General features: G+C 47.4%; 1 protein-coding gene across 1 annotated transcript; it reads left to right on the top strand.

The window, feature by feature from the left end:
* Positions 1 to 17,399: 17,399 nt before the first annotated feature.
* On the top strand, positions 17,400 to 19,036 carry DRD5 (dopamine receptor D5). The gene is given in 2 exon segments (XM_024119537.2): positions 17,400 to 18,773; positions 18,775 to 19,036. Coding segments are annotated over 2 exon segments (1,410 nt in total). The 3' UTR covers positions 18,811 to 19,036.
* The last annotated feature ends 6,569 nt before the right edge of the window (positions 19,037 to 25,605 follow it).

The raw sequence follows: 25,605 nt of genomic DNA, 5'->3' as shown, positions 1-25,605 counted from the left end.
TAATTTCCCCCTGTTCTAAGCACATCAGTACAGCCCTAGGGCCTCAGCCTGTGGGTTATAGGCCCTGCCAAAGAGATATAGGGAATCACAGTAATGCCGGGAACAACTGGTCCAGGCGTGGTGGATTTGGGGTGGGCATGGGGCACCATCAGAGCTCAGAAAAGTCAGCATAGCCTTGCTGGGCTCAGGGCTTTTGAGGAGTGATCTTAAAGATGTCCCTAAACAAGAAGAGCCCACAGCCTCAGGGGTGGCTATTCCAGCCAGGCAGCTTCCACCCACAAGTAGTTAAGCATCCTGACTCAACCAGTTTCGGCACCAAGGAAAATTTATTACCTTAATGCAATTCACAGAAGAGGAACCAGAGTGTGCAATTAACAAGTGTCCAGATCTCAGGGCTAGAATAAGAGCAATACAAATTAAAATAACAATGAGATACTATTTCCCATTCATCAGAATGGCAAGGGTTGGTTGGCAAGATGTGAAAGAAAGGGAATTCACATACACGGGTGGTAGGAGAGGATATTGATACAGCCACGTGGAAGAACAATTGGCAATATTGACTAGGGCTACAGGTGCATATTCCTTAAGACCTAGCAATACCACTTGGTGTGTGCACGCCCCAGAGGTACCCTCACTCACATGTGTTCATCACACATAGGAGACGTGTTCAGAAATGTCTACAGCAATAGTGCTCATCACTGGGAAAAACTGAAAACAGCCTAAATGTCCATCAGTTAGGAGTATGAATAGGTAAATTATGGACTCTTCCTACAATGGAATATTTTTTCACAGGAGTGAAAAAGATGAATGGGCCAGAACAACATGTATCAACCTGGGTAATCCCTCAAGACAATGCTGAATTAAGAATGAAGTAGCATGAAGGTATAACTGGTATGATACCATTAACATAATGTTTCAAAACAGACAAAACAATTCCTGATATTTAGGGGATACATCCATACACAGTAAAATTATAAACACACATGAAGATAGGATGCACCCCAAGTTCAGTGTAGTGGTTACCTGTGGTCTGGGAGGGAGGGAGGGGCAGGACTGGAGTGGAGACGAACAGCTGAGTGCATGCCGTGTCTGAAATGTTTGATGTGTTAGACAAAGTGATCGGTATAAAAGTATTCATTATAGTTTCTTCTGTGCTTTTTGATATGCACAAGATATTTCATAATAAAAACCTTTGAAAGAAAGAGAAAAGAAAGTCAACATAAGGAAGATGAACTCAGACATCAGAGAAGGTGAACTTGCAATATTCATCCACCATTGCTGGGAGGAGGGTGTCAAGGCTACTGCTGTGTGGTCTCCTCGGCAGGTAGATCCCAGAGGTGGAGTAACTCAATGCCATTAGCTGTAAACATCACCCGACTCGCTCCCCAGAGATGATTCCGTGCTCGTCAGGAAACCTGACATGGATTTGTTTTCCCATGTGGTTCTCTGCTCTGGGGACCGATGCCCTTGGCACTCAAGTTACCAGGATAATCTCTTTCTCATCTGTTCTCACCTGTGGCAACCTGCTCAGGGAAGAGCCTATGCATTTGGCAGCTTGAGCTCATTCATCCCCGGATTTGAACTCGTGATTTTTGGGTACCATGGCCCTTGGTGAGGCTGAATGGAAGGGCAGACACTTTGGAGCTGGCCACCCAGGGTCACAACTAGCCCCGTGGCCCCTGGGTGTGCCTTAGAAAAGATTTCCCTTCCACAAGACCTTTTATGAACTGCTGGACTAAACCGCACCAGCATCTGCCTAGTCGTCCTTGCCTGGAGGTCAAATTAGCCTCCTTTGTCTCCCCACAGGGAACATCGGTCATGAAGCCCAGTTGGAGTAATTACTACTCTCGCCTGCCTTACTGCATAACCCTTCAAATTCACCAAGCTCCTCGTGTCTGTCTCTATGAAGTCTCAGCTCCCAGCTGACCTCACTGGATAAGCATTACTACTCTACTAGAATGGCGGGTGGGACTTCCCTGGCAGTCCAGTGGTTAAGAATCTGTGCTTCCACTGCAGGGGACACGGGGTTCGATCCCCGGTCGGGGAACTAAGATCCCGCATGCTGCGCGGTGCGGCCAAAAACAAATGCGGGGAACCTTTGACCACGCCTACATCACGAGGAAGTTGTAGCATTTGGACCACTGAGTCTTTTAAAAACCCATTGCCTTTCCTCTCTCTATGAGACATATCATCTTAAAAAGAAAGCCAATTCGGTAAAAATATCATTCAAACAGTTGCTTGAGGATGTGTGTACAGGCCAATGCATTCATGGACAGAACGTCTCCCTTTTCTCCCAGTTGTAAATTGCTACACTTAGCTTCACAGGGTGAAGAGCAAGCAGAAGCTGCTGCGAACAGCTGGTTCTTCCCTGGGATTACGAGCGTTGCTGTGGAAGAGCATGACCAGCAGGGGGCGCTGGTGCCTTTCCTTCTGAGCCCACTTCACTTGCACTTTCAGGCCAAAGTGAGGGGAGATGTTGTGGTAGCAGCCTAAGGGTAAAAATGCCCCGATTGTACTCTATCCATAGCTCTGGGTTCCTGCGATGTGTCGGAGATGGCTGTCACCATCCCAGCGGAGGGCTGGGAAAATTCTGAGTTCTCCCAGGGAAGCTGAGAACTAGTTCGTTTCAACAAGGATGCTCCTTCCACGTGCCCTCACCACCTCCCACTTCCTGGGGGAGGTTTGGAGGAACAGGGTGTATGCAGGGTGTTATGAGGCTGGGGTGGAACTTGGTCAGGGCAGCTGGCGGGAGGGCAGTCCGTGGGGTCTGATGGGGAATGACCGAGACATTAGCTTGTCCTAAAAGCAGAGCCGAGGGGACTGTGGTGAGGAGACAGGAGAATGATGAGTGTAGTGTTTTAATGCTCAAAAGGGATGGTAGTTCTGGTGTGGTGTTTCAGCCGCATTGATAACATAGGAAACACCACAGTGATGACGGTATGTTAATTGTCTAAAAAAAATAAATCAAATCAAGTCACCTGCTAAAAACCCTTCAACGGCTTCCCGTTGCTTTAGAAGAATGTACAAACTCCTAACGGTGGTCTGTTGGGATCTTCAGGGTCTGGCCTCTGCAGCTGCATCTTCTTCTCCAGCCAGGCCCTCTCTCTGCCTCCCCCTCCCCCAGCCACCCCCGCCGGCACTGCTGCAGCCACAGCCGTCTCCCAGCGCACGTCCTTGAATATCCCAAGGTCTTCTGTTCCTCAGGGCTTTTGCAGTGCTTCCCACCCCTCCTTGATCATCTGTCTAAACAGACCCTCTGTTGTGCTTCACCTCGGCGCCCTTTACCGTTACTTGCAGTTATTTACTTGTGTTTTTGTGCTTTTCTCTTGGGAGGGTGGGGCTTTGCCTCTTTCTCTCCCAGGGCCTCACCACGTGGGTTGCATGACCACATGTGCTGCCCTCTCGACCCCAGACTATAGCAGGGCGTGGGGAGACCCCGGGAAGGCTTGTGATTGGCCTGTTTCAGACCTGGCAGAACTTCTCTGCCCGCTTCTAGTCCACATCTGCGGACCCTCGTTTGCTTTTAAGGCACAAGAGGGCGCTTTAAGCCTGGTGCTTAATAAAGAGTCCAGACAAGACCGTGCATTAGGATGTGCTCCCCTCTTCCTGCTCTGCAACAGGAGCTAAGCAGGGGCACCCAGTTCTACGGAGGCCTGTAGGTGGGGTCTGTTCTCCTCCGTAGGGAGGAACCAGAGGTCAATCGCTTCTTCCCGCCGGGACAGGAGTGATCCGACCGTCTCCCTGACAGACTGACAGCCGCAAGGGCTGCCTACATGTCTTGGCAGATGTTTCTAGAACACCCGTCTTGGGTGATTGGTCTAAGCCAAGCATAGTGACACCCTCCTCCCCTTTGCCGGGCATCGGTATGGACGGTATAGAGGTGGGCATGTGAATAGCTCTAGACCAGTTGGGGGTAACCTATGCCTGTGAGCTAAGAATGGTTTTTACATTTTTGAAAGGTTGTTTTTTAAAAAAACCACATTCAAAAAAGAATATGCTGCAGAGACCATAAGGTTCTTATGGCCCATAAGAACCTACCATATTTACTGTCTGGTCCTTTACAGAAAATGTTTGCTGACCCCCTGGTCTTGACCATGAGAGGTAAGAGGCCTCTGCTGGATAGCCCTGGAAGGATTTGGATCCCTAATAAAGAAGAGATGAGGAGGAGGTTTGCCTTTTTTCCTGCCTAAATGTGGTTGTGGGAGGAAGTCAAGCCTGGAGCTGTGGCAGCCAGTTTGTGACCATGAAGCAAGCAGCCCAAGAATAAGAGGCCAATATGCAGAGGAAGGAGATGGAAGAAGGCTGAGTCCTTGAATACACTGCTGAGCCCCTGTCTGATCCTGGAACTGTCGTCCTCTGAACTCCTTCTTATGGGAGGTAAACGTTATTGTTGTTTAAGCAAAGGGTGGGCAAACATTTTCTGTAGAGGGCCAGGTAGAAAATATTTTAGGTTTGGTGGACCATAAGCTCTCTGTTGCAACTACTTACCTCTGCCCCTGCCCCTGTAGCATGAAAGCAGCCACAGGTGATTCATCAATGAATGGGTGGGGCTGTGCCAATAAAACTTTATTGACCCAAACAGGCAGTGGGCTGGATCTGGCCCTGGGAGCCTGCTGATGCCTGCTGTGCGTTGGGTATTTTGTTACTTGCAGCTGACCCATCCTAACTAGCATTCTCTGAAGTCGGCCTCAGCTCAGAAGTGCCCCTGGGCTCTAGCATGGAGGGGTAAGCCTGAGAGTGGGGAGGTGCTGCAGTGCTGGTTGGTGCTGGGGGATTAGCACATAAAGCCCACCCACTGATATGTCCTTTTCCCCATGTCCACATCATGCTTCCCACTGTTTCCTCCAATATCTTCTCGTAGTCCTAACAACTGTCCCGTGAGCACATGACCTTAACAAAAACGGTTTCACCTTTTCCAGGAATGTGATCCAGGGGATGAAAGGTACTCCTGCCTCCCCTCGATGCTCCATTCCGGCCGCGGTCAGCCCTTCACCCACCCTGCCTGGCAGGGGATGGCGTGGCCTGCTCACTGGGCAGGACTGAGTTCCACAGCTGTGTCCACCAGGTCACAGAGCCAAAGAGTAGCCAAAGGAGGAACAGGGCAGATCACCTCCCTGCACTGGGCACCGTCCCCAAAAGTGCAATTTCCCCTACAATTTAAAGGTGACATGATGGCATGATGGTGTTTAAGACCGTGGCCAGCACCGTGGTCACAGGTGAACTGCAGAAACAGGTGAGGGCTCTGTCCCTGATGTTAGAATCCGGGTGTTCCTTGAGTGCTATGCTGGACCCTGAAGAAAGGACAAGATCCCAGCAAGAGTTAGGGGTGGGGCCTTCCAGGAAAGGGCCCTGATTCTACCCACCCAGGTGCACAGAGAGCCGGGGCTGCCCCTTAATATGTCCCTGACGAATGGTACTTCCGTGGCAGAAGTGTTGTTTGGAGAGATGGACAGGCTTTGAGTCCAGGTTCAGGTCTCTGCTGCAAGTTACTGTCCCCTCACTGAGCCTTGCTCTTCTCCTCTATAAGACAGTGGGGATAGCCTGACACACCTTAAAGGGTCACTGAAAGCATGAACTGAGATGATGCATGTAAAGCTGGAACCATAGAGCCTGGCGGGCAGCAAGCTCTTATTATGGCTACACTGACAATTTCAGGTCTCTGCCTCCAGGGATGCTGCCGGGTGTGGACCAGATGTCTCTCTTTGCACACGACAAGTGCTGCTCCGAGAATTCTCAGATCGCTGGTCCTCTACATGGCCCAGAGAGCCCGTAGGAGGAAAGACAATGCCCCCTAAAGATGTCCACACGTCCTAATCCCTGGAACCTGTGAATAGGTCACCTTAGAAGGCAAAAGGGACTTTGCAGATGTGATTAAGTCAAGGATATTAAGGTGGGAGATTCTCATGGAATATCACGGCAGGCCCTCAATGTAATCACAAATGTCTTTATAAAAGGAAGATTTAACTATGGAAGAGGAGGAGGCAATGTGATTACAGAGGCAGAGATTGAAGTGATGTGGCCACAAGCCAAGCAGTGCCAGCAGCCACCAGAAGCTGGAAGAGGCAGGGATGGGATTCTCCTTCAGGCCTCTGTTGATGGCTCTGCCAACGCCTTCATTTCGGTCCAGTAAGACTCATTTTGATCTTTTGATGTCCAGAACGGTAAGGTAATACATTTATGTTTTAAGCCACAAAGTTTGTGGCAGTTTGTTATAGCATGCATAGGAAATGCTTTTTCCCTTTACACCGGCAAAAGCTGGATGGTCCAGGGCACTACCAAGCCGTCTGTGTCTTGGTTTCCCTGTCTGCAGATGGAGCGGGTGAGCTTCGGGTTTTGGCTTCAATGACACACTTCCTCTGGGTTGGTTCTATTCCTTTGGTCTCCCTTCTCAGAGCTGTTTGCAGGCTCATGGCCCTCTTCTTGGCCATTTGGTGTTGGAATTAATGGGGGGCTATACTGGGTCCTCTTGGCTTCTCACTGCTCTTCTTGGTGGTCTAGTTCATGGCCAAGGGCTTGCCTACCGTACAGATACTGTTGGCTCTGAAATTTGCATTTTCAGCCTGACCTCTCAACTGCAGGCTGGTTATTTCCAGCAGCGTACTTGGATGTCTCAAAGGCACTTTATACTGAATGCGTCCAACACCAAACTCAAGATATCCCACTCCTCTGGCCACTTCTCCCTTCATATTTTCCACCCCTATGGATTGTTCCAGCCTCTGTCTGTTATTCAAGTCAGACATACAAGGTCTGTCTCTACACTGCCCTTATGCCTCATTTCCAATCAGTGGCCACACCTGTCACTTCTGCCCCCAAATACCTTGGTTCCATCCACTTCTCCCCACTTCCAACCCCACCACCTACTCCAAGCCACCATCATCTCCATCTTGGTATTCCGAAGTAGCTTCCTCACTCATTTCTCCGGTGCATCCCTTGCCTCTACCAGTCTGTCCTTCATGCTATGGCTGGAGTGGTGTTTGAGAAAGGCCAAGATGCTCCTATCCTTCCCCTGCCCAACATCCTCTGGTGGCCTCCCCTCACTGCTGAGACAGAGAAACTTAACCTTGGCCCCGAGTCCTGCATGGTCTTTCTTGACCACCTCTCCAGCCTGATCTCATATCACTTTCCTTGTGCTTCACTTTTCCTCTGTGCTCCATCACACTGACCAGATTCTTTAGTTTTTTGAATGTGTTATGTACCCTCCTGCCCCAGGACCTTTGCACTTGCTGCTTCCTCTTCCTTTCAATTAGTTAATTCCTACTCATCTTTCAGATCTCCATCCAAACAATGGTTTCTCAGGGAAGTCTTCACTCACCGCTAGACCAGGTCTGGTGTCCCTATGAACTTTTGCAACACCATTTAGCTTTCCTTCACTGTGTCTCTTGTACCTTTTAATCATATAATTATGTGTCAGATTGTTTGACTAGTAGTCCTTTTTTTTAAAACCACTTAACTGTAAGCCTCAAAAGGGAGAGACAGTGTCTTTTTTTTTCCTGAGGACTGTGTCCTCAGTCCCAGGAGAAGAGGAGCTCCATAATCATTGTCAAATGAAAAAATAAATGAATGAATGCTTAAAGATCTTTTAAGACAAAAATGGGGAACTGGAAGATAGTTTCAATACTATGGAAAACTCAGTAAGAAAACATGTATTTGTTTGATATTAGGAAGGTTAAAAAGTTATTTGTTTATTTGCTATTAGAAAAACTCAGATAAACTTTGTGAGGTCACCTTTTCTTGGTACCACTTCCTAATTGAACTGTGAAGGGGCTTCCACACTCCAGATGGAGGGCTGTGATGGGGGAATTACAGACTGTGAGCTCCAGGGATGGGGACTGAGGTTTCACCTCTTTAATTAATCTCTGATGTTCAGTACAATGTCGACCGAGCAGGTATTTAGCAAATATCAATGATGACATACACTGCTAATTGCTTTCCGAGAACAATTCCTTTGCTTGCTAAGAAAACCCTGACTTTGGTTGGGGACGCAAAGGGCCCGGTCTCAGGTGATGACTCATGGTCTGTTGAAGCCAAGCATGGGCAGTTTGTTCCCTTTTCCCTGATACTGGAAACATTTTGCAGTCTGCCTTGTAGCTAGGGGTGGCCACGTGGTTCCCTTCTGGCTAAGGAGACATAAGGTCCTTCTAAGAAGATTTTCTTCACTGGTGACAGGTGAGAGACATATCAAGAAAAGTCCCCCTGACATAGTCTCCCCCCATTTTTCTCCTGGAGTTTGAACTTGGTCATGATGCCGAAAGCTGTAACAGCCATCCTGTGACCATGAGGCTCCAAGGGCACAAAGCCACAGTGTTGAGAAGGTGAAGCATTTGGATGAAAAGATGAAAAGATTCTGGGTCCTCAGTTGTATCACTGAGCTTTTGCACCAGCCCTTGCCGGCTCCCTCTGAATTTCCTGTTATGTATGTGTCTTTAGTGCATAAACCATGAATAGTCAGGCTTTCCGTTATGCACAGCTGATAGCACCCTTAATCAATATATTTATTTAAAATTTCTTTTTAAAACAATTAATTAATTAAAAATTTAATTGGGGCTTCCCTGGTGGCGCAGTGGTTGAGAGTCCGCCTGCCGATGCAGGGGACATGGGTTCTTAAGACAAAAATGGGGAACTGGAAGATAGTTTCAATACTATGGAAAACTCAGTAAGAAAACATGTATTTGTTTGATATTAGGAAGGTTAAAAAGTTATTTGTTTATTTGCTATTAGAAAAACTCAGATAAACTTTGTGAGGTCACCTTTTCTTGGTACCACTTCCTAATTGAACTGTGAAGGGGCTTCCACACTCCAGATGGAGGGCTGTGATGGGGGAATTACAGACTGTGAGCTCCAGGGATGGGGACTGAGGTTTCACCTCTTTAATTAATCTCTGATGTTCAGTACAATGTCGACCGAGCAGGTATTTAGCAAATATCAATGATGACATACACTGCTAATTGCTTTCCGAGAACAATTCCTTTGCTTGCTAAGAAAACCCTGACTTTGGTTGGGGACGCAAAGGGCCCGGTCTCAGGTGATGACTCATGGTCTGTTGAAGCCAAGCATGGGCAGTTTGTTCCCTTTTCCCTGATACTGGAAACATTTTGCAGTCTGCCTTGTAGCTAGGGGTGGCCACGTGGTTCCCTTCTGGCTAAGGAGACATAAGGTCCTTCTAAGAAGATTTTCTTCACTGGTGACAGGTGAGAGACATATCAAGAAAAGTCCCCCTGACATAGTCTCCCCCCATTTTTCTCCTGGAGTTTGAACTTGGTCATGATGCCGAAAGCTGTAACAGCCATCCTGTGACCATGAGGCTCCAAGGGCACAAAGCCACAGTGTTGAGAAGGTGAAGCATTTGGATGAAAAGATGAAAAGATTCTGGGTCCTCAGTTGTATCACTGAGCTTTTGCACCAGCCCTTGCCGGCTCCCTCTGAATTTCCTGTTATGTATGTGTCTTTAGTGCATAAACCATGAATAGTCAGGCTTTCCGTTATGCACAGCTGATAGCACCCTTAATCAATATATTTATTTAAAATTTCTTTTTAAAACAATTAATTAATTAAAAATTTAATTGGGGCTTCCCTGGTGGCGCAGTGGTTGAGAGTCCGCCTGCCGATGCAGGGGACATGGGTTCGTGCCCTGGTCTGGGAAGATCCCACATGCCATGGAGCAGCTGGGCCCGTGAGCCATGGCCACTGAGCCTGCGTGTCTGGAGCCTGTGCTTCGCAACGGGAGAGGCCACAGCAGTGAGAGGCCCGCGTACCACACACACAAAAAAAAATTTAATTGAAGTATAGTTGGTTTACAGTGTTTCAGGTATACAGCAAAGTGATTCAGTTATACATACATACATACATACATACATATATATATTCTTTTTCAGATTCTTTTCCATTATAGGTTATTATAAAATATCAAATACAGTTCCTTGTGCTATACAGTAGGTTCTTGTTGTTTATCTTTTTTATATATAGTAGTGTGTATCCGTTAAACCCCAATTCCCAATTTATCCCTCCCCCACTCCCTTTCCCCTTTGGTAATGTTTGTTTTCTATGTGGGTCTATTTCTGTTTTGTAAATAAGTTCATTTGCATCATTTTTTTTAAGATTCCACATATAAGTGATATCATATGATATTTGTCTTTCTCTGTTTGATTTACTTCACTTAGTATGATAATCTCTAGGTCCCTTCATGTTGCTACAAATGGCATAATTTCATTCTTTTTTACGGCTGAGTAATATTCCATTGTGTATATGTACCACATCTTCTTTATCCATTCATCTGTTGATGGATGTTTAGGTTGCTTCCATAAATTTTTTTTAATTTTGAAATCATTTCAAGCTTACAGAAGAGTAGTAGGACAAAGAACTTTCATTTACCCTTTACCCAGATGCACCAGTTGTTCTTGACCATGTCTCTACTGCATATATGGCCTGATCTGATGTGATCTGTTATGGATCCTCTCCTGGAGCATGTGAAGTTTAGTTTAGGCATCTGGCTCCTTTTCCCTTAAACATTTCAGCAGGTATTCTCTAAGAACAAGGGAGGTCCAATGATCAAATTCAGGAAATTTAAGGTTGCTGCCATACAACTGTCTTAATTATCAATAATTGTTGATTGTCAATGGTCTACTTGTCAATGATTGTCTAATGTAGTGTCCACATGAACGTTTTGCCAACTGTCGCAATAACATCTTTTAAAGGGTCTCTCCCGATCGCTGGCATGCTTCCACCGTCTTCTTTAATCTGGAACGGTCCCTTGGCCCTTCTTTGTCTGTTGTGACATTGATACTTCTGAAGAGTTCAGGTCAGTTGTTCAAGGTCCCCAATGTGGGTTTGTCTGTTTCCTCAGGGAGCAGGGATGCTACATAAAGATGCTGTGTCCTTGGTGCATCACATTGAGGGCCACTTGATGTCTGTTTGTCCCATTCCTGGGGGTGTTAACTTTGTTCACCTCATTAAGGTTTCTCAACAGTGAAGTTACCATTTTTTCTCTTTGTAAGTAATAAATAAATGAGTGGAGGTGCTTTGAGACCATGCAAATATCCTGTTCCTCTCCAAACTTTTACTTAGTGATGATTCTTGTCTAAATCAATTATTACTATTATGGTTATAAGATGTGATTTTCTTTTCTTCTTTTTTAAATTTTAAAATTTTTTATTGAAGTATAGTTGATTTACAATATTGTGTTAATTTCTGCTGTACAGTAAAGTGACTCAGTTATACACATATATACATTCTTTCTCATATTCTTTTCCATTATGGTTTATCCCAGGAGATTGAATATAGTTTCCTGTGCTATAGAGCAGGATCTTGTTTATTCATTCTATGTGTAATAGTTTGCATCTACTAACCTCAAACTCCCAGGGCATCCCTCCCTCCCCTCCACTCCCCCTTGGCAACCACAAGTCTGTTCTCTATGTCTGTGAGCCTATTTCTGTTTCGTAGATAAGTTCATTTGTGCCATATTTTAGATTCCACATATAAGTGTGGCTGATATTATTTGCTCACAATTGTTCCTGGCCTCCTCACATTGCCGTGGCTTCCCTGTGGACAGGGCATAGTTCTTGCTCGCCCACTGACCTGCTTTGGTCCTGGGTGCATGAGTTGAGTTAACATATGCTCCATCCAACCAGAAGCTCCAAGTATGTGCATGGCTGGGGCAACCCTCTTGGCTCTCACCCTGCATCCCAAGAAGGCAAGCCCCAGGGGTATCAGTGGCCTGGCAATGAGAGAGTGGAGGAGCAAACTGAACCTGACCCACAGTTCGGGGCAAAGCTTCCCCAGCTGACCACAGACCATTAGCAACAAATAAAAGTTCATTATTTTAAGCCACTGAGATCCTGGGGCTGTTTGTTACACAGCATTATGGCAACAAAACCTGACTAATACAGGGGCTTACCATTTCCTAAGTACAGCATGTTGTTTATTGATAATATCTCTGCATAGTAAGTATTAGTGTTACCATTTTAAAGATGAGGAAACTGAGGCTCAGAGAAGTTAAGTAACTTGCTCAAGGTCCCACAGCTAGTAAGTCAGAGAAGAGGGATTTGAACATGGGACTGTCTGACTTTCAAACCCCTCTTCCATCCTCTATCTAAGTGAATATGCTAACTCTGGGATAGCTATTTTTCCCTGCCAGAAATGGCTGCTTTCAGCTTCCTGTGTTTCTGAGTTGGGAGAGGGATGGGGGCCTGGGGACCAGCCTTTGGGTTTGAAGAGGCCTCCAGGTCACCATCAGTGGATGTGTGCTTGAGGGGGCTTCTCCAGCCTCAGGGATGGAGGCTGATGTTTCATCTCTACCTTTCTGCCTGGGCTCTGCTGAGCCAAGCTGAGTACATTGACAGCCTGGGTGTATCCTACAGCCAAGGAACTAAGCCCGTCTTGGTGTAAAACAGAGTTGACTCTTTTGATATCATCAGTGGCAGTGGTGGCAGTGGTGGTGGTGGCGGCGGCAGCAGCAAAATCCTGGCTGTTGGCCCATTGATTTAGCCATTTGTCTCAGCGAAGCGAATCCAATTTAAAATATATCTTCAGAAAAAGAAGGATCAATGAGTTTAAATAGAGGACTATTTGCTAACCGGATTAGGAAAACCCCCTTTGTGCTAAAATGTTCTAAGAAAATCCTCTTAATACAATTTTGCAGGAGCCAAAAGTGTGAGAGGATCACTTACTTGCTGTCATCCTCTGAGAGCAGGGCTCTAGCTGGGATAAAATAAGGGAAGAAATTTATTAGCCGCTTAGTTGGTTAGAGTCTGTACAGACGTGGCTGGGTTCTGAGGCTGACCCAAGAGACTCTTTGGTTTTCGGTTGTTAACCAGCTCTTTTGAAGTATGTGGGAAAGAGCTTGGGTGAGAGAGGGCAGCCACTGCTTACACAAAACCATCATCCCTACCAGGCAGACTGCTCCCTGTGAGGATGGAAGAGACAAGGGCTGTAGCACCCTGGCAGCATATTAATTTACTTTGCTTTCCCAAGGTCTTATGGATAGAGAGAAAACTCTCAGTTTCCAAAAATGATGAGAAACCTGATATTTTCGACAACAGAGGAAAGAGTCTTGGAGTTCTGAAATCTGTCCTTTCACACACGAAGCTTCATGCCTCTGAGCCTTTGCACATGCTGTTCCCTCTGCTAGGAATGCCCTTCCAACCCCAGAATGCTGATGGACTCCGTTCAGCCCTCCAGCTTGAGTGTCCTCTCTTCCGTGCTGCCCTTCCCCGTGCTGCCCACCCCCGTGCTGCCCACCCAAACGGGCAGTTCATTCCCCTGTTCTCCTGTCACCACTGAACCTTGTTTATTCCCTGATCTGGGCAGGGCTTTTTCAGTCGTAGGTGACAACTGAAACGCAACTCAGATATGTGACAGCAAAAGGCTTTTGTAACTGCAAAGACCAGGGTAGAGGCTCAAAGGTGTCATTCTCTCTCACACACTCTTTCCTCTTCCTTTTCCTCTTCCCCTTCCCTCTCCCTTTTCCCCTTCCCCTCCTTCTTCCTCCTCCTCCACCTCCTCCTTCTTTGGGAATGTAAGCCCCAGGAGGACAGGGATGTATATTTGATTCTTCTTGTATCCTCCAGCTTAGGGCAGAGCCTGGGATGTAGTTATGTTTGAGCCTGGCTCAAACATCAGTTTTGTGTTAATTAGAAAAAGATGCCCCTTTCTCAATATAATTTACTGCCTTTTGCTGGAAGTTTTAAATAATCACTATACAAACCTACCCTGGCTATGACTTGTATACCCCAGACAGCCTCCCCTCTGTCTCCCACATAGTAGGTCCTTAATAAATGCTTGCTGGATGAATGAATGGATGAAATTCAGGGAGTCAGAACTATCTGAAAAACCAATGCAAAACTGTGTGGTGAGCTCGTGTGTACCTTTGCTGATTGAATTGTCCATTAGTGTCAGAGTGTTGGGCACAGAGCCCCCCCTTTTATTATTCCTCCACCAACAAAGATTTGTCAAGCACCCACTCATTGTGTTGGTTTGGGGAATTCAGACACAAATAAGATGCAGTTTGTTGATTTAAGAAGTTCAGAGGCTAGAGGATCAGATAGCCATGTAAATGAATGGTGACAATATAGTGTCACGATTGCTGCCTTATGAGCCAATCCAGGGCTCCGCTGGAGCTCAGGATACTGACTCAGTCCAGAAGAGCCAGGAAGGCTTCCTGGAGGGGTGCAGTTTAAGTCAGATCTAAAAGGAGGGAAAGGTACGAACATTGGTAAGTGCTCCATACAACATATAAAGCCATGATCTGTGTGTTTCAGTCTCCAAGCAGTGTTATGTTCAAGAAGATAATTTCTTCTTAACTCAGACTTTTCTTGCATTTCTTAAGTTCTGGGAAGGCAACAGGTAATCCTTCTCTAAAATTCCCTGTCCCTTCCTATCCACTTTCCTACAGACCCCAGTTCCCTCACCTCATTCACATCAAACTTCCCTGGGAAACCCCACCTTGAGCTTTCAATCTCTCTTCCCACTTTTCCCCTTCTGCTCTTTATTATGAAGACAAACATAATCTCTTCCTCTGGGACCATTCCTTCTTCCTCCAGCCTCTCAGGCCCAATAATGCATCCACTTTCTGACTCTCTTTCACAAAACTCAGGGCAGAAATATCCTTGGAGAGCAGCCCAGGGTAAGGAACTGCCCCAGTACAGCCAGAGGAAAAAGGGAGGCTCAGAGTCACTCATACAGGAATGATTTTGGTATTATCACATTTATCTTTGAAACTACTATGATCAACCCATTTTGAAGATGAGGAAACTGAGGCTCAGAGAGATCAAATAACTTGCCCAAGATCCCACAGCTAGTAAATACCTGCCCCTGCCTGCCATGCTTTCCTTCTCTTATCTTCTCTTTTGCCTTCTTAACTGTGATTTCAACCCAAAGAGAGACTACCCCAGGGAAGCCTTCTCTAGACATTTTGTCTTGGTCAAACCAACCTATTGTACACTTTCATAAGTCTGTGTACTTTTCCTTCATAGCACTTGTCACAGTTGTAATCATACATTTCTCTGGGTGATTCTTGGATTAAAGCCTCTCTCCAACACTAGACTATAACTTTGTGGAGGTAAAGGGCTATATATATATATATATATATATATATATACATACATATATATATACATACATATATATTTATATATATTTACGTATGTATATATATATATTTATATACCCTTGTATTCCCAGCAAACAAAACAGCATCTGGGACATAATAGGTGCTCAATAAATATTTGCTGAATAAGTGAATAAGAAACTGAAATTCAAACCCCTGTCTCTAAAACCCAAGTTCTTTGCTAACATCATGTGTTGGTGTTCCCCAGGAGGACAAAATGGGAGGGAGGTCATTTCAGGGTAAAGAATTACCATATAACTCATTAGGGAAATTACAATGTGTGTGTGTGTGTGTGTGTGTTGATAGTGGTTTGAATCCAGGTTGCATATAGAGGAGCAACATAGAAGTAGAAGCTGGGCACTGAGCAAGGGCACAATGATGAAAAGACTTAAAAGACCTCGCTTGCCTCAGGATCAAGGATCACAGGGAGCTACTGAGAGTTTTTCATCTGGGGAGAGGCATGATCATAGTTATATTTGAGAAAGATCACTCTGCCTGCCACTGAGTGGAGGATGCACAGAACCTGGGGGCTAGGGTAGCGTCACCATAAAACAGCTTGGAGAAGGGAAAGTCCGGGACAGGGACATCAGTGGAGAGAGGGGTGGTCTAGCTCCTAGGAGATGGGGAGAGACAGGTGTAAGTGTGACTCCCCCGTTTTAGGCATAGACACCTGGACAGGTGGTCCTGTCATCTCTGGCAGCAGAAAGCACTGAAGGGGGAGATGGTTTGTGGTGGGAGAGGCTGTGTAGGGCTGAGCAGGCTGGGTCTGAGAAGCTGCTTCACTTGCAGCTATTGGACCAGGGTCCAGGTGGGGCTCAGGGCGAATGGGGCAGGTGGGTCAGAGCGCAGAGAGAGACTAGGGAGGAGTTGAGAGTCCAGCCCCCATTTCTAGACCCCAACACAGGGTGGGTGTATAGGTCAGCGGGTCTCAGATGAACCTAAGCAGCATGCTGCCGCCTCCTCCATTTCTTGCCAGCTGCCTTCCACCGAGCTTAACACCAGCAGAGAGACCCGGGGACTCACGAGCGCAGCTGTCAGCTGGCAGGGAGGTAAGATCCAGGAACACTGCCCTCCCTCTCCAGTGTCTCCCCACCGTTCTTTTTTAAGAATTTGGGCTTTGGGCCACTTATTCAAGCCTCAGATTCCTCATCTGTTAAGCATGAGATAGGAATCCATCCCTGTAAAGAGAAAGACTGAATGCTCCCTGCAGGGAGAAGGCACCTGGCTGGAGCTCCCTTCCTCTTCCTAACCTGCTGGGTTCATCCAAAATTATTCCCCAAAGGAAAAGCCACGTAAGGATTGGGGGTGGGGAATAGGCTTTCCCAAGAGGTCAGGTTAAGTCCCAATCTTAGGGTGGATGTTCCGGGGGAGGCTGGGAGAAGGTGTTCTCAGGAGACACCACCTCCTGGCTTCACTGAGCCCTTACACCACCCGATGGAGAAGGAAGGAATCGTTTACCCCATTTTGTGGACGAGGAAACCAAGGCCCAAGGAAGTTAAGGAGGACACTTAAGGTCACACAGCCAGTCCGGAGTGGGACTTAGGTCTATGAGAAATCCAAGGCCATCCTCTTGACCCTACAAACGCCCTTTCCCAGTCTAGAAGCCAGTGATTCTCCCCATTCCTACTCCACCTCCCTGTTCCCCAGAAGTGGCCAGGGCACCAGGGCTGGGCCAGGCATCTCTTCGGCTTCACTGGGCGCGGGTCTGGGTCTTCAAAGGGCCGGGTTCTGGTACTAGAGCGCCTCTCAAACCTGCGGGTTTGCCCCCAAACTCCGGCGGACGCAGCTTGAAGAGTGAGGGCGCCAAGGCATAGGTGGGGCGGGTACGCAGGAGATTGGGGAGTGCGGTGGCGCGGGGGCGGGTGCGGGAGCTCGGGCCCCGGGAGCAGCGAGGAGCGCAGGAGGCCGCGCAGCAGCGCTAGCCCGGCGCCGGCCGCTCCCGGCCCCCGCCGCCTCGGTGGTGGCTCGCTCTTAGCTTATCCGGCTCCGAACCAGACCCAGCCGCCGTAGCCGGCTGGCGCACTGCCGGCTCCCGGGAACAGCCCCTCGGGCACCAGCCGCTTGCCGGCACTGGAGGGGCGCAACGCGGCCACAGACCCGGAGGAGGTCGAGGAGGCAAGAGGGGTGCCGGCGCGCCCCGGGGCCCCGGCGCAGCGCACGGTGAGCGCCCCCCGAGGCTCGGGGATCCCTTACCCGTGGGTCCCGGGGTACCACCCCCCGGGTACCCGATGGGGCCGCCCGGGGAGCGCAGGGCGGAAGTTGGGACCTGGCGCAGCCCGCCTGTGCCGCCGAACCCGATATGCTGCCTCCGGGGCGAAACGGCACCGCCTATTGGGCGCGGTCCCGGCAGCAGCAGCTGGCGCAGTGGGGCGCCGTGGGGGGCTCGGAGGGGGCGACGCTGCTGGGGCCAGCGCCAGTGGTCACGGCCGGCCTCCTGACCCTGCTCATCGTCCGGACCCTGCGGGGCAATGTGCTGGTGTGCGCGTCCATCGTGCGCAGTCGCCACCTGCGCGCCAAGATGACCAACGTCTTCATTGTGTCTCTGGCTCTGTCTGACCTCTCCGTGGCGCTGCTGGTCACGCCCTGGAAGGCGGTCACCGAGGTGGCCGGTTACTGGCCTTTTGGGGCCTTCTGCGACATCTGGATGGCCTTCGACATCACGTGCTCCACCGCCTCCATCCTGAACCTGTGCGTCATCAGCGTGGAGCGCTACTGGGCCATCTCCAGGCCCTTCTGCTACGAGTGCAAGATGACGCAGCGTGTGGCCTTGGTCATGGTCGGCCTGGCGTGGACCTTGTCCATCCTCATCTCCTTCATCCCAGTCCAGCTCCACTGGCACAGGGACAAGATGGGCTCCTGGGGTGGGGTGGACCCGCCATCTAACCTGGTCAACGGGACTCCCTGGGAGGAAGCCGGCGAGCCAGACTTGGAAAACTGTGACTCCAGCCTGAACCGAACTTACGCAGTCTCCTCCTCGCTCATCAGCTTCTACAATCCGGTGGCCACCATGATCGTGACTTACACGCGCATCTACCGCATCGCCCAGGTGCAAATCCGTAGGATTTCCTCCCTGGAGAGGGCCGCGGAGCATGCGCAGAGCTGCTGGAGCCGCGAGGCCTGTGCGCCCGACACCGGCCTGCGGGCATCCATCAGGAAGGAGACCTAGGTCCTCAAGACCCTATCGGTGATCATGGGGGTCTTCGTGTGCTGCTGGCTGCCCTTCTTCATCCTTAACTGCATGGTGCCTTTCTGCAGCGGACACCCCGAGGGCTTCCCCTGCGTCAGCGAGACCACCTTCGAAGTCTTCATCTGGTTTGACTGGGCCAACTCCTCCCTCAACCCCATCGTCTACGCCTTCAACGCTGACTTCCGGAAGGTGTTTGCCCAGCTGCTGGGGTGCAGCCACCTCTGCTCCCGCACTCAGGTGGAGACAGTGAACATCAGCAATGAGCTCATCTCCTGCAACCAGGACAGCGCCTTCCACAAGGAGATCGCAGCTGCCTACATCCATATGATTCCCAACGTGGTGACCCCGGGTGACGCGGAGGTGGACAAGGAGGAAGAGGAGAGCCCTTTCACTCGTACGTGCCAGATCTCTCAGACGTCCCCAGATGGTGACCCTGCTGCCCGGTCTGTCTGGGAGCTGGACCATGAGGGGGAGATTTCATTAGGCAAAAATAATGCCTTTCACCGCAAATGGATTCCATTAAACTGCCTAAGAACTGTTCTTCGTGGATCTATATAACCGTATAGATATTAGCAAGCATGCAGAATACACACCGGACACACACATACATTTCCACTGCTGCTCAGTTTATCATGCCTTCTGTGTCGGTGTAGTAGTCCATGTGCTTAGAAACCTCACCAGACTGATTTGTTGAGGAAAGATTTGGCAGAAGCAGTTGGAAAAAACTCAGTCAAATATACCCTAGCCTAGCAAAGATGGATCAATAGTTCTGTTAGAGAAGATAAGATGGTGACTGATTCTAAGAAAAAAAAAAAAAAAAAAAAAAAAGTGGTATTTTTCTTTAAAAAATATACTCTCCCCTCCCCTTTTAAATGAATAGATCGTTCAGTGACTTATTTGTGTTTGGGCTGATTTTTAAGCAATAAGGTTCAATGTGTGTGTAGCGCTGATGGAAGTGTGTGTGGCTTTCCTGTATCTTGCTTCCTGTGGCCTGTGTTTCTGCAGTTTCTCCTTGCTCTGTGTCTTTGCTACAGCTGAGGAATTCTTCCTGATTTGTTCTGCTGTCTAATAGACACAAATTATGTGTTCTGTGGGGTGATTATTGTTGCTTTGCCAGATTGGTTTTCAGGACGGCTCCTAGAGAAGCCATGAGAGCATCCTTAAAAGCAGGAAAGATTTTGGCTGGGTCTGGAAGCACCCATTTATTTTCTTTACAGTCAGTTTGGCCTTAAAGGTACACACAGGGGCCAGAGAACTTGAAGAGTTTCTGATACATCAGAATTTTAAAAAATTAGATACACACATCGTGAGTCTGTGCTGAAATCTGGCTTCCTGCCACAACATCAAATATAGACTTCTCAAGCCTGGAATTCCATTTTTTTTTCTCATTTGGAATTTTCTTTTTCAAATTACATAACATAAAACAATTCTCCTGATTCCTAGACAGATGCTATCAGTTCATTGAAAAGATCATATAGAATAATCACCTGGTCTTTCTCAACCTCAAGTCTATAATGTTTTAAAGTTACATGGCTTTTGATCTACCGTGTTTTCTGAAGGGCTTTGAAATGTGTGAGTTGATATGCTTTCAAAAAAGAAAATCAATTTTTAAATAGGCATTTTCATTTGTAGACAATAGGAAGTGAGGGAATGCATTTTAACTAAAATGTAGGAGACAGAGATGATATTTGAATGAACTTGAAATTGGAAAATCAATGAAAAAGCCCAATGAATTCCAGTCTTTTTGTTTTTCTTCTGTGCAGTCTGTGCAGCAAAGGGGAGCATTTAGTTCCAGAGCCACTCCAGACCAGAGCATATTATTATCATTAGATCTAAATGTAAGCATTGTTAATGGAAGCAAATGAAATGTGAATATGTAATTTCGTACAGGTCCCTACTTTGAAGCAGGCTTCTCAAGGATAGTTCAATCAATTTTGGTTTCTTTAGGGATAATTTTATTGTCAGTCTCCTGAACAACCAGGTCTTGCTCACTGCAAAATGTGCAGTGCCTGGCACATAATGCTTAATAAACAGCTGCTGAATGAATAACTGACTTTCTGGTATGGTGAGATGGAAAGCGAATCCTATTTGATACATTAGTTTTCATATATGATTTAGTCAGATTGATATGGGAATCTGAGGTCTAGTGTTCCATTTTTACCTCTTGTGAGCTGATTGCTAAGTGGACCATTAGGGAAACATCAGGGGCAGTGAAAAGCTCCCTGCTCTGAGATTCAGGAGATAGCTGTGTGACCTCGAAGGCGTCAACTCACCTCTCTGGGTCTCACTTTCTGTCTGCCTCTGTAAATTGAAAGACTTATACTAGAGCACAGTTTCCCAAATCGTGTTTCATGATGCAAATATTAGTGGATAGGGTCTAGGGTGAAATAAATTCAGCGAACCCAGGTACAATATCTGTTTTCTACAGCGCTTCTTAGAACTCTTCCTGTGCATCGTAACTCCCCAGGCAGGAGAGAATTCTGCATTGTTTTCCAATGTCTTTGACCTTGTGAATACCTGTTGGGTACAATCCCTTATTACTCTCTCTTTGGAGATCACAGTTGCAGGGAACATAGTTTCAGAAACTCTAACTGACCTGAAAAATCTCTAAAATGAAACTCTTCTATTCTAAAAGACAGGTTGTTACAAGAAAATTTTCTTGGTGGCAAACGTTGTTCTCGGGCCCAGTTCAAATAATTTCTGTGTTAGGAAACGCGGGTTATGTGAGGATTTTGGGAATGCCTTCTGCAAAATATCACTCATCATTCATTATAATTTTTTATACCTACTATGTGCTAGGCACTCTTCTAGGAATATAATTGCCAATTAATTACTCTGAGGTCTGGGAACTTATATTTTAGTGGGTGAGAGACAGCAAACCAACTCTATGATACTGTACTGTACTGCGGTGTATTATGCTATCCAAACTCTGAAATGTCATGTCAGGCAGTGATACTGATGTGATGCAAAATAAAACAGAGTGAGCGGAGTGATGTGGCTGCCATGGGATTTAGGGCAGTCAAGCAAGGGGCATGAAGAAGAGAGACACAGATGGAGAAGGAAGGCTCAGGGTGACGCCAGCGTCCAGGGGGAGGAGTGCTCTGGACAGAGGGGGTGGCCAGTGCAGAGGCTGGACGCGGGGCTGTGTGGGGCATGCTGGGAGAGAGGAGGGTGGCCGGTGTGGGTGCAGGGCTGTGGAGGGTTGATGCTAACAGCAACGGCAGGCACTGTAGAGACTCATTCTGTGTCTGGGCTGCGCATGTACGGATTCATTTAATCCTTGCAACCCTGCAAGGCAGGCACTTTTGTTACCCCCATTTTACAGATGGGGAAGTGAAGGCATTAGGAAGCTAAGTAACGAGCCCTGGGTCACACAGCTCGTGAGTGGCCAAGCTGGACTTGAACCGGAGAGCCTGCCCATTGCGTCTTCCTTATCTGCCCTGAGGTGGTGAGAGGGGCTGCTGAGGCGTGGCAGTCAGCAAACGCACTCATGCCTGGATCAGAATACTCCTCGTTCATCTGTTCATTAGCTGGTTAACTGATGCATTCCTATATGCTTGTGTAAGCTGATGTTCATTGTGTCCCTGCCCTGGGTGCTCCTTTGTGTTTGGAGGGGAGGCAGCAGTGAAAAAAGGAGCCCATAATTTGGCCAGGTACTTTCCTAATCCCTATGTGATCCTCACATTAACCGCACGTACTACTATTTTTCCATTTTACAGATGAGAACACTGAGGCACAGAGAGGTTAAGTTGGTTTTCCAAGGTTAGATGACTAGTAAGTGGTGGAACCAGGGTTTTGACCTAGGCCTGTGGTTCTCCATGGAGACAATTTTCTCTCCCAGGGGACATTTGGCCGTGTCTGGAGACATTTTTTGGTTGCCACAGTTGGGTGTGAGGTGTTCCCGCTGAGGCAGGAGATAGATGGGCCCAGGCTGAGCAGCTGGAGTCGGTCCCCTGTGGACAGAGACTCCAAGATGAAGATAATAGTTGGAGCAAGAGGAGCTGAGCCCTGCCCAGAGAAGAGATAAAGAGACCACGTATTTCTCATTCTCGAGGTCAAGGAGACCCTCAAGGCTACACATGCGCAGAAAGGCTCCGCGGGGGCCAAAAAGTGGGGGGGGTGTCATCCCACAGTAGGTGATGTCAGCTTAACCGTAGGCCTCTTCGCTAGAATCCATCTTGGCTAAGAGACACGCGTGCACATGGGAAGGACCCTGAGTTATACCAAATACGGACTCAGAGCCAGGCAAAGCAAGATGACTGGGCAGAGGAAACCTGGAAGAAATGCCCCACAGAAGTGATTCAAACTACCACAAGGGCGAGACACAGAGCCTGACTGTGTGTCTACTCACATGCATCCTTTTTCCTCCTAATAAACACTTTACTTGTTTCACTTCTTTCTGTCTCTTTGTGGAAATTCACTTCTACAGAGCCGACAGGCCAGGGCCTTGTCACTGACCACTGGTCTAGTGGCTAGGATTCAGCGCGCTCGCTGCCGCAGCCTGCCTTCAGTTTCTGGCCGGGAACTGAAATCATGTTTCAAGCCACTGCAGGCTGAGGCCACCTGAGATCACTGCCATCTAACGGCTGAGGCCAGGGATGCTGCTAAACTTCCTACGGCGCACAGGACAGCCTCTCACCACAAAGAATTATTTGGCCCTGAGAGGCCCTAACTCCACATCCCAGCTGCCTGTCGCAAAGCCACACTACCTAGGCTTTGAAGCGCCACAGCCTTGCGTTCAACTTTTAGCTTCCCCTTTCTTGATGGTCTGAACTTGAGCACCTCTCCTAGCTTCAGTTTCTTTGCCTGAGAAATGGGTAACTTAACCCCAAAGTCCTGGGTGAGGATTAAATGAGTTCGTGTAACGCTGAGATTATTTTCGTGTCATTCTTTTTCCTTTCCTTTTCCCCTTTTTAAAAGAACTCTGCGGTTTGATATATTTTAAGAAGACTTTGAGGTTCCTAGCTTAGGTAGAGCTACATCGTCCTGAAAGCCAACGGCGACGAGAGCTGAGACTCCTCTGGTCTTGTTCCCACAAGGCTTGGTCTCCTTCTCAGCCTAGACCAGTGTTGGGCACGAAGTAGGTGTTCAATAAAGGTCGATGTCTGTCCCGACCTCGGTCTCCTACACACACACACACACACACACACACACACACACGCCAGGCTCAGGTGATGCCACTGAGTAACTAGGTGTTTACACAGCGAGTCCAGGGGTGGTGTTTTCTGTCGGGGGTGGTGGTGGTCCTCACATTTAGGGCTGATCAAGGGCCTGCAGGGCTGAAAGCCCCACAAGAAGTGTTTTCATCATGCAACACACTTGAATGCTCTTTGTAACTAGCAAAGTGCCTTCAGAGTGTTACCTTGACAATTTCCCCGTGAGGTCCTTCCAGCCTGCCCATTAAAGAGATGAGGCAGTTGAACTGGGGAGGGGTCCAGAGACTCGCCCACGATCACCCGGCCAGAGGGACCCACGCTGAATTTGAAGGTGGCCTTAATTCCTGCGCTCTCTCCACCCACTACGCGGAAGGAGCATGTGACAACCCGTGAGCGGTGAGCACTTCCTTAAACTTTGCATCTCACTCTCCTTACCCTATTCCTGTCTCTGGGTAATGGCAGGAACGCTCTGTCCCCCACTTTGGGGAAGTTTCATGGCCTGGTTGGTGAGACAGGACATGGAAACCTATGGAATAGCAGGGGCACCTCGGGCATTGCCCTCTCTAGGGGGTCTCCCACATGGTCTGTCTAGCATGGTGGCTTCAGGGGAGGTGGACTTTGTACCTGGTGGCTCAGAGCTCACAGGCGTGCCCTGAGCATGCGGAGACACAGGTGGATCCTGAGTCTCCTTTGGTGACCTTGCCTCCATGGACCATACTCTGTTTCTTAGAACTGAATCCCCAAGGTCAGACCTTATGCAAGGGGAGGGAATTAGACTTCACCGCTTGGTGGGATGTGTCAAGGAATTTGCAGAAGAGATGTTTTACATGTTATGTTTTATTAAAAAAATTATTCTGACGCAATTTCAGACTTACAGAAGGGGTGCAAAATATTACAAAAGAATTTCTAATTACCCTTGATCCAGGTCCCCCCAAATTAATATTTTATTGTTACTTGCTTTGTTCCTCTCTCTCTTTCTTTTTTTCTTTTCTGAACCATATAAGACATGATGCCAATTTACCCCTGAACACTTCAGAGCATATTTCCTAAAAACAAGGAATTTTCTTATCTAATCTACAGACCTTATTCAGATTTCATGGTAATGCTTTTTACAATAACACAAGCCAAGATCTGTGTTGCATTTACTGCTGTATCTCTTTAGCCCTTCTTTACTCCGAAGCACTTCCAGCCTCTTTGTCTTTCATGACTTTGAGTTTTATGAAGAACACCCAGCCAGTCACTTGGTAGAAGGTCCCTAAATTTGGGTTTGTCTGGTGTTTCCTCCTAAGTAGATTGTGATATACACTTCGGGCAGAAGCACCACAGAAGTGATGGATGCTGAGTTCCTCCCAGAACATCGTGTCTGAGGCACATGCTGTCAGTTAATCTCATACTAGCAACATAAACTCTGATCATAGGATTGTGGCAGTGTCTACTACATAGTGACTATTTTCCCCTGTGTAACTGATAAGTATCCTTTGGAGAGATACTTTGAGACTATAAAAATATCCCATTATTACTCAGAATTTCATCCATTGGTTTTAGCTTCTACAAATAATGATTCTTCCCTGAATCAATTCTTATTATGGTTGCCAAATGGTGTTGTTGTTGTTTTTTTAATTCCACCTTTTTTTATTGTAAGTCAAGGAATTTATTTATTTATTTACACCAATGTAGACTCTTGGATTCCTAGTTTTTTTCCAATAGGCTATAATCCTTTACTCTCCATATTTATTGTGATGTTTAAATTGTTCCAGATTTGGCCATCGGGAGCCCTTTCAAGTTGGCTCCTGTGTCCTTTTGATATGCTTTATTATCCTTTGAGCAGTCTGCTATTTTTTGGCACAAGATATTCGAGTCTCATCTTGTATATTCCCTGCCTGAGCCCTGGAATCAGCCATTTCTCCAGGGAGATTTGGTTCCTTTTTATTGGAGAATGGTATTTAGAAACCAAGATCCAGGTGCTGGGGTGTTATTGCTACTGAGGTGACATTGCTGCTAGGTCCTCTTAAAGGACAGAGCTGGGAAATATACACATATATATATATTCATATGTGCATATGCACATTTTCATAAGGATCCATATATATTTCTATATCTAGCTATTTACATTTAAGTCCCATAGGTTCATTCTGCTACTTTTGGACATATTTTAAAATCAT

This window comes from Physeter macrocephalus, chromosome 7 (assembly GCF_002837175.3).
Source record: "Physeter macrocephalus isolate SW-GA chromosome 7, ASM283717v5, whole genome shotgun sequence".
In the NCBI taxonomy this organism is placed as follows: Eukaryota; Metazoa; Chordata; class Mammalia; order Artiodactyla; family Physeteridae; genus Physeter; species Physeter macrocephalus.
The sequence above is the reverse complement of the archived record's forward strand: the minus strand, read 5'-3'. Positions and strand labels throughout refer to the sequence as shown.